The 13,089-nt window shown below is 32.2% G+C and overlaps 1 protein-coding gene across 3 annotated transcripts; it reads left to right on the forward strand.

Annotated features, from left to right (window-relative positions):
• Positions 1-1,016: 1,016 nt before the first annotated feature.
• On the forward strand, positions 1,017-13,045 carry LOC139993693 (leukocyte elastase inhibitor). 3 transcript variants are annotated; one of them, XM_072015654.1, is made up of 7 exons: positions 1,017-1,329; positions 8,313-8,608; positions 9,669-10,007; positions 10,143-10,399; positions 11,159-11,288; positions 11,466-11,805; positions 11,881-13,045. In XM_072015654.1, the coding sequence occupies exons 2-7, from the start codon at positions 8,315-8,317 to the stop codon at positions 12,471-12,473; spliced, it is 1,953 nt and encodes a 650-aa protein (XP_071871755.1). In that variant the 5' UTR covers positions 1,017-1,329; positions 8,313-8,314; the 3' UTR covers positions 12,474-13,045. The 3 variants fall into 3 exon arrangements, with proteins under 3 accessions (XP_071871755.1, XP_071871753.1, XP_071871756.1); XM_072015652.1 differs by having other exon boundaries at positions 11,466-13,045; XM_072015655.1 differs by lacking the exons at positions 1,017-1,329; positions 8,313-8,608 and adding an exon at positions 9,264-9,284 and having other exon boundaries at positions 11,466-13,045.
• Positions 13,046-13,089: the final 44 nt, after the last annotated feature.

The raw sequence follows: 13,089 nt of genomic DNA on the forward strand, positions 1-13,089 counted from the left end.
AAGGTTTGTGGAGCAGGCAGATGATTTCTTATGCAAAAATAGGCTTTGAAAATTGGCTGCGTATGCAATAGTACGCATACACCTACATACGTAATTATATGCATACAATACGATACAGCAACACCATTGTTTCTATATTTAGAATGCCTACGCGACGTTTATAAATTATTAGATTATTAGATTCAACAAAGTACAAATTCAACAAAGCACAAAGAAAAATTTTATCAAGGATACCAAAATCGATTCTCTCGAAAACCAAGGTTTAAATGAAAAGATTTTATTCTACGTTCTCTATTTATTTTATTTTGTTACATAATTTATCAGTAAATTGCGAATATTTATACAAATTCAGCATTTGTATAAATACAACTAAACAAATGGAACCAAAGCGTAGATGTATTTCCCCTATGATTTATTTTCAATCGCATTCGGTAGATCTTTCAAGTTTAAGAAAACATACAAAATCATTGACTCTCGTCCTATTCACAAAAAAGAAATACAAGAGCAAAGAATTTTATTAATATTATAAATTATTATATTAATAAACCGTAGCAAAGATTAGTTTCACCTATTTGGTAAAGCATACTCTAGATAATCGATACATTTTTCCATGTAATGCGCATTTTGTGTATTTCCCTATAATTGCGTAAAAAAAAGCACTTCCTATGTACTCGTATGATATTTACAATCGCACACTATATGTCCACCAATGCCTCCAATTTCAAGAAAAAGATATAGCACCATTGACTCTGTCTCATCACGGAAGCTACTTTTAAAATGTGATATATATAAATTTTTGGTTGTGAAATAGTCATGTGTCCAGGAAATCCGTGGGTCAACAATATTTGACAATATTAGTTTTTCATAGGCTGACTCCATCGCCAAGGTGTTCGATCCGGTCCCTAGAAATGATATTATACAGTGACATCCCCTCTTTCGTATATACAAACTGTAGGAAGCGTCGCGTACGGCAAGGGGAAGTGGCAGAGACGAAACCGGTAAATACAATAAAGGACAACGGAGACCGTAGTAACTCAGTCGTCTCGTGGCTGTCGATCTATCAACAAGACGAGTACTGTGTTTTATTCCGCCGACGAGGACACGCATGCAGAAGATCTTCGACTTTTTATCAAACGCACGTGACATTTTCATTTTCTTCGCCATTCTTTATCCATTATCTCGTTTCGCTGTCTTTCACGATACTATGACAAGTAAATTGACCTCGACAATTTAATTTATCAGTGAAAAGAGCGCACGGTGTTCGAGTGGAAACTGCAAGAGAAAGAGACGCGACATTTGGAAGAAGATACTCTGAAGACATTTGAAAAGGTACGTAAGAGGACAAGAATCAGAGTGTTCTGTATAGACGGGAGATAGTTAAAGGAGGTCGAACAATTCAGTGATCAGAATGCGGAGCTTGTGTCACATATTCTGATACCTGGCGTAATTCTGTCAAAACATCGAGGTTTTTGTTATATTTTCAAAGTTATGCCTAGACTGCGAATCTTTATGTAAGCTTGTAATTTTGTAAACGTAAACTACACAAGGAAGTAAAACTTTAGCAACGATTTGTTTCACCTATTGAATATTAGAACGACTACTATATCTTATATATTTAACGTATTTTAATTGTCTTCATCTTCAAATTTCTCATAAATGCACAACAATCTATAGTCTAGATAGAAGAACATTGATAGAGCAATATTTCTCTATTGTTAATTCTTTACATTATGCTATATCTGGAATCAAATACTTTGCTAAATTTAAATTGAAACAAGGAATATATTGACATTACTCAAATTTCATATCTATCTATAATCAACAGCCGATGCTTCATAAAATCTATACAAAGTTTAATCAGCTAATTAAAGTGTTTTCGCACTGTCAATTTTCGTTCATCTTTGATATATTACTCTTTTATTTATACTAATAAATATTGACCATTGTTGTTCTTATCGATGTCTCAAATATCGATTCGATTGAAACTAGAAGCGGAGACTGAATTAAAAAGTTTCATTTGAGAAAAGTAGGAATATATTTTATATATTCGTAATATAATTTCGAAGAGAATGCCCAAACATCTATAGATGACATTGTAAATACGAGATCGCAAAGAGGTTAAGATCTTACTAGAGGTTAATCTTGAAGAGAAAGCTATCGTATGAAAATAAAAATTCATGAATATTTATACTTTTCTTTTTAAGATATGACGTTTGACTCCAAAGATATTCATTGCAAAGGAATGTTGAATCATTTGTAGAAGATTTTTGATAGAATAGGATTATATTGAACATTTTGATGAATTTTAAGAAGGTAGAATTAAGTAATAATAAAACATTTCTATGATAATAATTATGAAAGACTTTTAAAAGTTTGGAATTATTAAGTTCTGTATACACGTGAAAGGAAATTCGAATATTTTGGCGATTTTTCAGAAAGTAGAATTCGGTGATAATATAGTTTAGGTATAGAACAGTTTAAGTAACACGTGCAGGCATTTTGAATGTTTCAACGAATTTTGAGAAAGAGGAATTGGATAATAACTTAAATAAGTTATAAATGCTTCTTTCATGATTACATGACTATAATGGAAGTTTTATGGAAGTTTGGAGTACTTTCGTCATTATTCGGGAAATTTTTATGGGAATATAAATTTTGAAGGCACATGAAATTATCTGGAAAGTTCAGATGAATTCTGGAAGACACTTTTTGATTAAAAAGAAGACAACGTAGAAATCATTGCAATTAATGCATTAAAGAATTTTTTTCTACATCCAATACGATATACCTTTCATCGTTTAGAAAATAAATAATACTTATTTGGGATTCTTCTTCCATTCAAATTTTTTTTCTCCAAAAGGACATAGTTACACTCAATGATTTAATAATTTACGTTTTGCGTAAAATAAAAGCGATCTCGAATATATAGTATCTAATCAGTGAAACAGTTTTAAAGAGACATTAATACTAGCGATAATAACCACAAGTAACGATAAACGAGCGATAGTAGCAAATAAACAGAGAAATAATGGTAGCAATGATAAATCATCGCGTTTGGTCAGACGATGCTAATTCTAACAGATGAAGACAAATTCCGTGGAGTTTCCCGGAATGTGCAAAATTATTATGTATGGAACAAGTTTCACAAGGAGCAGGTATCCACGCGATTGTGTCGCCAACGAATGCAGTATCCTGTAACTGAACGCACAATCACTCGATCGTTTGATTCCGTTTTTAACAGAGACTAATTCAAAGGGTATCACGATCGGAACGACGATATACGTATATGTTTTGGAACAATTTTGCTGTTTATTGTTCCCAAACAATGATTATTTCACCACGTCGAATAATGATCATCCGGTCTTCGCCAAAGTAATTTCCAGTTACAGTGATTCACAGAAGTATGACATATCCTCCTTTGGCTAAAATATTTACGCACTAAAGTGCGTAATATATAATATATAATATATAATATATAATATATAATATATAATATAAATATATTAATAATATAAAAATGCAATATTATATTATATAATATAATATTATAAACATTCTAGTTTGATACAATGTTTAATTAATATAGCAACAAAGTATAATAATTATAAAGCAATAAAGTAATATATTAACCTCAGGTTCTCTTGCACAATTCATCCATCATGATTGGTGAAATTTTACAGATTATCAGTTACAAGTTACCATTGGTAATAAATATCTTTGATTAGCAATAATAAGCTTGACGATGAAAGAAAATAAGAAAGTTTTGAAAATAAATTTTACGATGTATAAATTATTTGATGATATTATGCGACAAAAGATTATGAAATTGTAAAACAGGAATTTATAATATACTTCTAGTTTAAATTATATTATTGATTGGGAAATTGTCGTGCAAGATGGAAAGATAGTATCTGTGAATAATAAAACTATCGTGCCTTTCGAAATAACGGGTTTTTAACTTTATATTTTTGCAGTTATTAAGAGTGTGCACGAACAATTTTTGACAGAATTATTCCTGACCTTTACTAAGATGTATAGTTATATACATCTATTTATTTTCATTACATTACCAGTTATAATCCTCTATCTACCATATTCTAATATTGACATAAAGTTCTTCTGCTTATAAATTTACTGTTTACATTTTGCCTAGAAGCTAATTGAGTCAAAGCTGAATCTTTGTGTAACAAAGAAATTCATTTTCCATTGATTGTAGTATTGTAGTTTTGTTTTTCTATAACTGGGTAGTATAGTGTATTTAAGGTTTTATTTTTCAGTTGTTAATATTTAAAAGTCCTGAAATTCAACAGACCTCACACAAGTGAGTTTACATCATACATATAAGAGAGATACACGATTTAATATACACTGAAAAGGGCAAACTATCACGTCATAGTTTCACCGTCAAATAGTAGATACATTATATCATCTGTCTTCTTTATTAATAACTATTCTTTGTATCTTGTAGTACAGGTCCGTCATAGAACACTAGATGACATAGTTTTGTAAAGTTCTAGCCAATATACTTCATTCTACAATTTTATTGAGCCATTTAAGACTCAGACTAAATAACATCAGCAAAGTTTATCGCTTAGGTTTCTGGGTAGTCAGAGTAATAAATAAAATGTACGATGTGATATTAAAATCAAAGAATTATCTTTGATTTTATTATCTAATCTATCTAATTTGACTTCTCAATGATTGAATACATTCTTAAATATAACTCACTCTTGAACATTTTTTTCTCTTTTCTTCGTGTTTCTTAATTCATGTTTTATTACTCATAAAACTTATCGATTATATTGACGCGTAACTAAAAATTGAAGAATCATGGTCGAGCTTATTACTTTCGGAAACAATCGGTGATAAGGTCTTCACACACGTTTCATACAAGGATATATAAACTATAACGCTTAATGAATTACGATGGTATTAAGTTATTCATCTTCATATTCGTCCTCTCTCTATGCCTCGTTGTTCTACACTTTATCAAGGATAACACTTGAATCTTGTTAAATCTTCTTCGACGCTATCAGTGATCAGCAATGATATTTTCAGACACGGATCTTCAACGAAGATGGATAATTATAGAGGGTCATCGAGTTCGTGATAGTCATGAAATTCCTACACTCGAATGACTAGTTTATTGTCGTGACTATACATGGCAATAAAATAGAGAAAGAGATCGCGTATCATGATAATTGGAAAATCGAACTTTCAAGGAATGGTAGACTTAGTCATTGATGCAATTTTGAGATAGACACCTGCTTCCAAGAAGACAATTTGTATCGAAGGTTAAGAGAATTTTTAGAGATAAAGGTGGATTCTTCGATATTTCTCTTATTGTTCGATTATATTAATTGACGAATTCTGAGGATTTAGATAATCAGTTTCCTTTTGGGCCTCTATTGTTCCTATTTTGTATGAAATTATATATAGGAGTTACAACGAATGGAATTTCCCAATTCTGAAAGTAGAATTCGCAACAAGCATTTTGATTGGAAAGAAGGTTCTTAAAAGTCCAAGCGCGTGGTATAAACCTGCGTTACCTTTCTTTTGGGTTTCTATCGTTTTTAAACTGCAGAAAATTATACTAGAGATGTATAGAATTGGACCAGGCGAAAATTGTATTCCTGAAAATAGAATCTCCATGCATAGTTTCAATTGGAAAGAAAATTCTGAAAATATCAGAAATACAAAACTTCTGGTTTTTTAATAAAATATATATTACTAGAAGAAAAACAAGTTTTTATTCATATATTCTATAAAAGGTTATTTAAATTTTCGAAAACACAAATTCCTCGAAATCTATTAAATTTTTACTTCAATTACGTACTCGTATAATCACAAAAATTTCAATAAAACTGCAATTTAATTTTTTCGATTATTCTGCTACTTCTAATATTAAATTGTAAACGATCTATAAGTCATCGTGCATTACGAAACATTTCTTTTTCCTTCCAAAAGCGAATTAAACGGATAAACCACGTTCTTCTTACAATTACAAAACATCTTAACAATGTCTTTTAACTATCTCATCCAACATCAAATCTCATAAGCAGCTGAGTACATTTATCTTTTACGTTTCTTTCAAACAACCCTGAAACAATCTTCATCGATCCGTAAAAGTACACCTGGCCGTTAATACAATTTTACGACGCATGTTCGTACACGTTTGTGCGTTTCATTCACTGAAAATAACCAATGTACAGTTGAAAATATATGTCTCGGCCATGCATCATTGCTCATCTCCCAGCCGACTAAGGATAACGTTTGATGTGGGTTTTCCCACTGGATGCTCGCTACCACGATATTGTCAACTCTAATCTTCAATGACGCGAGCAAAAGCATGTTATAGTGTCGTGAAATACCCGCAGACAGATCGATACTTAACGCTATGTGCGTGTAACAGTACATTAGTATCTTCGTTATTTTCTCGCTAGTGGAGGAACGACGTATTTGTTAAATAATACCAAAATTAGTCGCTTAATGATGATAATGGATAGTGATGTTGTTGTATCGTAATTATTGCTACGTCTTGAAAATTAATGATTGATGTTGAACACGTTAGGATAGAGCAAATATCGCATGTAAAGAAAATTATTAATAAATTTTCATCCTGTTCGTTAATTTTTCGATTTGGTAGTAGATAAGATGGGAATCGTATTGATATTGATATTCTAATAAATTGGTAAGTTAAATTTTTCTAAGTTTGTCTTAAAACAGGTTCTTAAATATGTTTTCTTTTTGCATAATTGTGTCGTTAACGAAAAAGATATAGAATTTCGATGAATTCAATATTTGGAAAAAAATGCTTTTAACAGGAATTTTTGTTGAAGATAAATTTTATTTTTTTTTTTTATATGAATTTGTAAAAAAGAAAGTTTTTTGGTACAATAATTTTTAGAATAAAATACCTGTTAATTAGAAGCTACTTTTCAATTATCTTTTAATAAACTGGCGCTAATTAATAGTCCATATTTTTAATCTAATTTATTTACAGTGTTTATATAAATAGTTAGTACGAAATACGCAAATAAAACACGATAACATATGCAAGTAGGAAATTGGAACGACTATATGTATCTTGGTGATATGATAACGAAACGTTTAAATCAATTGTAACATATCATTACAGGAACACAATTAATTGACAACGATTAAGCTACTTCCTTTTCATTTGCTATTATTCTTCGTTATAAATCTTCTTCTTTTCTCCTTCAGCATTCTTTACCATCCTTTTTCCTTTCCTAACAAATATGTAGAAAGAATGAAGGACCCTTACATTCTTAAGTTCAAGGAATTTCACTTTTAAAAGCAGATGGGTTAAGTGTAGTATGCAAATAAATTTGTGCGATTCCTTAAACGTTGTTTACTTTGACTGTACATACTTATAATTTCACGTATAAAAGAAAGAGAGAGAGAGAGAGGAAAAGAAAAAGAAAGGAGCATGTAGATATCAAATAAGTTTTACGAATATAGAGAGAAAATGAATATTTATGAACCAGAAGCTAACGTTTCGAATGTTCTTATACTTTTCATCGAGAACTTGTTTTATCAATATTTTTCCCCAATCAACTTTACTTAATTTAATTTAATTTTCATTTTTCTGTAATCAATATTCTTTAAATTCTTTTTTATTAGATTTTAAATATGTATATTCTTTGGTCCAAAACTAAATTTATCCCTGAAGAGATTAATTTGTCGCAGTCACAGACAAAAATGAAGCAGCTAAGACATCCATTAAGTTCTTATCCTCGTTGAGTTTTTCGATACTTAAATTCCTATTTCATCTCATTTATCGCACTAATTATTCGACACTGATTTACAATTCGTGAAGAAGGATCACCAAAAGCATATTATATTTATACCTGCACTCGACTGGTTAACAACGGTAAAATTCTAAAACTGGTTTTATATATATTAACCGGTCTGGTATATTGGAGGGTGGTATACAGAGAAAAAACTTTGGAACTATAACTAGAGTGCAGATATTTATGGGCATTCACATTATTTTAATAATAACATTCGAATGGTAGTCTTTTCAGTCATTTATGTGTAATTGTATTTTGCTGATATTCGTATACTAGAGTGCTCAGTCATTTACGTATAATATTTTCCATTGACTAACTTTAACAATTTTGTTCATAACAAATTTCAATTTTCATATCTCAATACTATTAAAATATTCGAATCCTTCACAAAGCACCTGTTCCTAATACTTTACCTTACAATTTTAACTGCAAAAATAATTACGCACATATCACAAAAATATGTCTAATTACCATTATCTGTTTTTTTTTTTTTTTTAGAAATGAAGACTACGCTTATATTCCTGTGCCTCACGGCCACTTGCTTTGGTCAACTAATCTATCCAGACGATAAATTGCTCGCGTCTACAACTGTTCCTCCATCCATTTTTCCAAATATCCCTCAAAATGTACAGTCACAAGATTCTGTAAAGAGCACAATCAATTCCTATGAAGTGAAATCGCAATTACCACGAACTTCACCGCCAATACTTGAAGTCGGTGCACCGCAAAGAACAAAGGCATCATATCCAACTGCGGCTGGTACCGAAAACATGTTGCAAGACTGGGGCGATCATGTAAGCATAAAAATACTTGTTAAAATAAGTACTTAGACTGTACTCAGTTAAGTGTAATTTTTTCTTTATTCATATGAATGATACATATCTAGTTGTATGTACTATACGTATGTATATGTGGTTCTTGGAAAATAAGGGTACGTGGTAATTTTTTTTGTAGCCACTGTACGTTTAAGACTATTATTCACGCTGTGTATTAATCTTTTGTAAGTCTAAAATAACTTCAAAATATCATAAAATCACCCAAAAAGTACTTATCACGTTTTTCTGTTGTGAGCTTGAAATATTGTTTAATGGATGGAAATATACAAAATTCTGTTTAGCGTCTTAACGTATAAAGATTAAGTATGTTTTCGTTCTGCATCGTGAACGCGCTAAGAAATTTTCCAACGACGAAAATAGAATTCGATCTAAAAACAGCCAAATAATGCAAAAGAATTAAAAAGGCATACAGTGAAAGGTTTTGATGGAAGCTTTGGATGATTACGATTCAATTCATTATCGCATGAGTCACGAAGAGTAGTAGAAGTGTGTAACTTATAAAATTGTGAAATACTCTTGAGAAATTCATGATGAGAATAAAAGGCAGCATCAGTGATGCAAGTTGTCCGGTAAACATTAACAGTTGACCAGTGATCTTAAAGTTTCATACGGATAGATTAATGATACCTTGATGGTAATTTGCGGGTTTTCACTTTTTTCGTATTTTACCAGCGTAAAATGTAATTATACGTTGAATAAAGGTCTTGAAGTGTTTTTGAATTTTTGTAAATCGCCACAACCTTGTAGCTTTCAGCGCGTTACACAATAGAATACATACTGGGGTCGAAAAAGTTTACAAGTGTTGTTTAACTCTGACTGCACATTTTTCTTTGCTGTCGCTGATGACGCGTAAACAGTTCACGTTTATTTCAATTAAACGAGCACGTTTCTTTCTCAAATCAGCGGAAGCTCTCGTAAAAAATATTTATTCAGAAAGTTAAGAAAATCTTCCATCAATAGAATATACAAACATATACTATAGAAAGTGGATAATAACGTGTTTGGAACTACGTTACAGGTGAACAATATCATCGCTAACGGAGTACTGAAATTCGGTCTGGATGTAGAACGACAGATTCACAGAACTCGGGGCGTATCCTTGATCGAGCAACGGGACAACATAGTTTTCTCGCCAACTAGCCTTGCCGCAATATTGGCAATCGTTCTTGCAGGTTCTGCGGGTAGGACTTTCGATGAAGCGTCCAAGGTTCTTGGATTAGAGGCCGGGATTGATATCTCACAAAATTCTGAGATTGTTCACCAGATGTTTGGCGTGCTTTTGTCTCAACTTCAAAGTAAAGAATCTGCTGGGATACTTCTACCGCAATTGAACTTCGCCACAGCGGCATACGTGCAGGTAAAATTTCCTTTCACGAGCGAATTAAACTTTAGAAAAATGGAAAAGGAATTGGATTTCATTTGAAATAAATAAATAAAATAAATAAATAAAACGAACGTGTAACTGATTATAATTTTAATGGTTGTGCTTTAGAATGGATTTCCAATACTGCCGCAATTCAAGTTACTTAGTAAAGAGATTTATCAAACCGATGTATTCAACGTGGATTTTGCTAGAAATGGAAAAGGGGCAGAAGAGATGATAAACATGTGGGTGCGACAGAAGACGAAAGGCAAAATTACAAGTATCCTAAACCACGTGCCGGGGCCAGGAACAGCGATGATTCTTTTATCAGCGCTTTACTTTAATGGAGAATGGGACCAATACTTTTTGGATAGAGCTACGAAAAGGTATCATTTTCCTCTATGAAGGAAGTTTATGTAGGTTTTATATAGAGAACATAGATCATTAGTAATCTCTTTATGCGTCTAGCAGAAGCTATTTGTGTGAACTAAGGATGCATATATGCGTTTATCAATTTTTTCGATCTCTTCCGCGCTTGAGTTTCTTTTACTAGTGTATGAGATGATACATGTGCATTTCTTAGCAATGACATAAAGAAAAAAATGGAAGTTCATTTATCTTCTGTATATGAATATGAATAATATCCCTTTTCACTCCGTTGTCGCCGCCATGGTGACATTGTAAGTGTACAGGTGTACATATACATTATAACTCAGTTGCACCTTGCATATTCAATTAATATAGTCCACATTGGCAAAAGAAGTATTCCGTTCCCAAAGATAGCAATTGGCTAGGCGCGTGTCATCCACACGAGTTGTTTCCGCCTGGAATATTCAGCACTCAAAGGGTTTAATAAGAAAAATTTATTTCAATCAACTTGCATTATTGAATTTTATTTTTTAATACTATACTTATTAAAAAGAAACCAAGGATTTGTGTAATATTTCTTTTCGTTTCTATTTCTTTTTTAACTAAGCTCCTTCAATTTTATAAAAATATTTGTTCTATTCATGTTGTAATGGATTTCTGTAAAGTACCTGTTATTCTATTACATTTTTTGTACATTAATAAAAGAATATAAATAATTTCATTTAAGTATTTTAATACTGTAAGCTTTTATTTAATTAATTCGATTGTTTAAATAGGAGACCATTCTTCATTGAGCCAAACGAGACAGTTAATGTCAACATGATGTACAATGGAGGCATGTTTCCGTTCTACTTAGACAAGAAATTGGGCGCGAAGATCATTGGTTTTCCATACAAAGGTCGCGAAGTAAGTATTTTAAAAATTCACAACAAATATAAGCTTTCAAATAATGTTATTTTGTTTCAATTCAAAATTAGTTATTCCATTCTACTGCGACTAAAATTAAAATTCATCCGATTCTTTAAAAATTGCTATTACATACACATACATATCTTATCAAATTGTTCCATATTTTCTTTTTAGCTCTCGATGTACGTTTTGCTTCCAACAACTCCAGGTGCAAAAGCTCTTCGAGAATTCAAGAACAAACTAACAGTCGACATAATAGAGAATTTAATTAAGAATGCAAAGAACGAAACATGTGTCATCGGTTTTCCACGAATGAAGTTAAGCACCAGCCTAAGTTTAAGGCCTACGCTCGCCGCTTTAGGTCTCGAGTCTTTATTCGATCCAGCAACAGCAGATTTGAGCCTTATATCTCAACCCAATGCCGTAACCAATATGAATAACAGAAATCAGACGAACGTAAGGCCATCAGAATCACGGCCGAAATCAAGTCCTACCATAACTACTTCACAGAGTGGTAACGAAAAGAGACCACAGAAAGAAGTATACAAAGACATGATATACTTCCCCTCTCGTTTCTATCCTTCCTCAGGATCGGAAAACGAAGATCGAATGGGACGTGTGGTAAAACGAAATTACTTTACGTACGAGGACAAAATTCGTGGTTACAACGTGGAACAATGGGCGAATGGGTTTTTCCTCAGAAAGACTCGTGATATTCACGACGTTAAAGGAAAGAAAGATAGGAACTCGTATACAATGGAGGGCAGATCCGAAGAATATCACGATAATGCAAAGATTGTAAATCTCGAAGAAAACAAGTATCGTTTCAAAGAACAAACAGGAAGAAATAGAAGGCAAACCAGACCAATTGATCAAAACTTCCTAGACTTTGTGAGACATCAGAATCTTCCATCATACGGGCTGGACAGTCTTAGAAATAGCGCAAATCTGGTCAACCCACATCTCTTTGCTACAGATGTTCTTCAAAAGGTAGAAATAGATATCACAGAAAAAGGTACCGAAGCCGCAGCCGTGACTAGCGTTGTATTGGAGCGTGACGGAAGTCAGAGGAGGTTCATTGCGAATCGACCTTTCATCTTTTTCATCAGACACGACCCATCGAAGCTCGTGCTCTTCTGGGGCACGATAAACGTTCCAACGCCAAATTATCCGACTACATAATCTGAAACACAAGTCTTCCTTAGAATATGACGACGAAGACAACTATCGAAGAAAGTAATCACGTTGAACAATTACTAACATTCTTTCTTCCAATTGGTATTATGTATCACAGCTTATCTTCGCAGTAACGACCGTACATAAATTCATTTCTTCGTGAATAGTACTCGTCATGCGGGTGATTACCATCCTCGAATGAGTAATTTCGTTTGAAGGATCGATAGGAGAAACCGGTTTAGCCGAAGGAGACGCTTTTTCTTTTGCATGCAACAAGTTGATACAAATATTCATGCGCTATTTATTTATACGATTCTTTCCTTGAATCTCCGCCTTCGTAGGTTAGAGTTATGCGCGTAATTATGAAAATAATCGAATCAAAAGCTATATTTATAGATGTTATATCTGTATTTCCTACCTGTAATGGAACAGTATTTTCTCAGAATTTAATATTATATTATTTTACTTCCGACTGCGATTTGACGTTATATTAAATGGCATATTGTTAGCGTAGGATTAAGTTATTAATAGATTTTATGTAATCATATTGAATAAATGTCTGCGTTTCTCTTTTTCAATTGTGGAAATAATTAATTAAAGCGAAAATAATGATATCAAAAGG

Source organism: Bombus fervidus, chromosome 13, assembly GCF_041682495.2.
Source record: "Bombus fervidus isolate BK054 chromosome 13, iyBomFerv1, whole genome shotgun sequence".
NCBI lineage: Eukaryota > Metazoa > Arthropoda > Insecta > Hymenoptera > Apidae > Bombus > Bombus fervidus.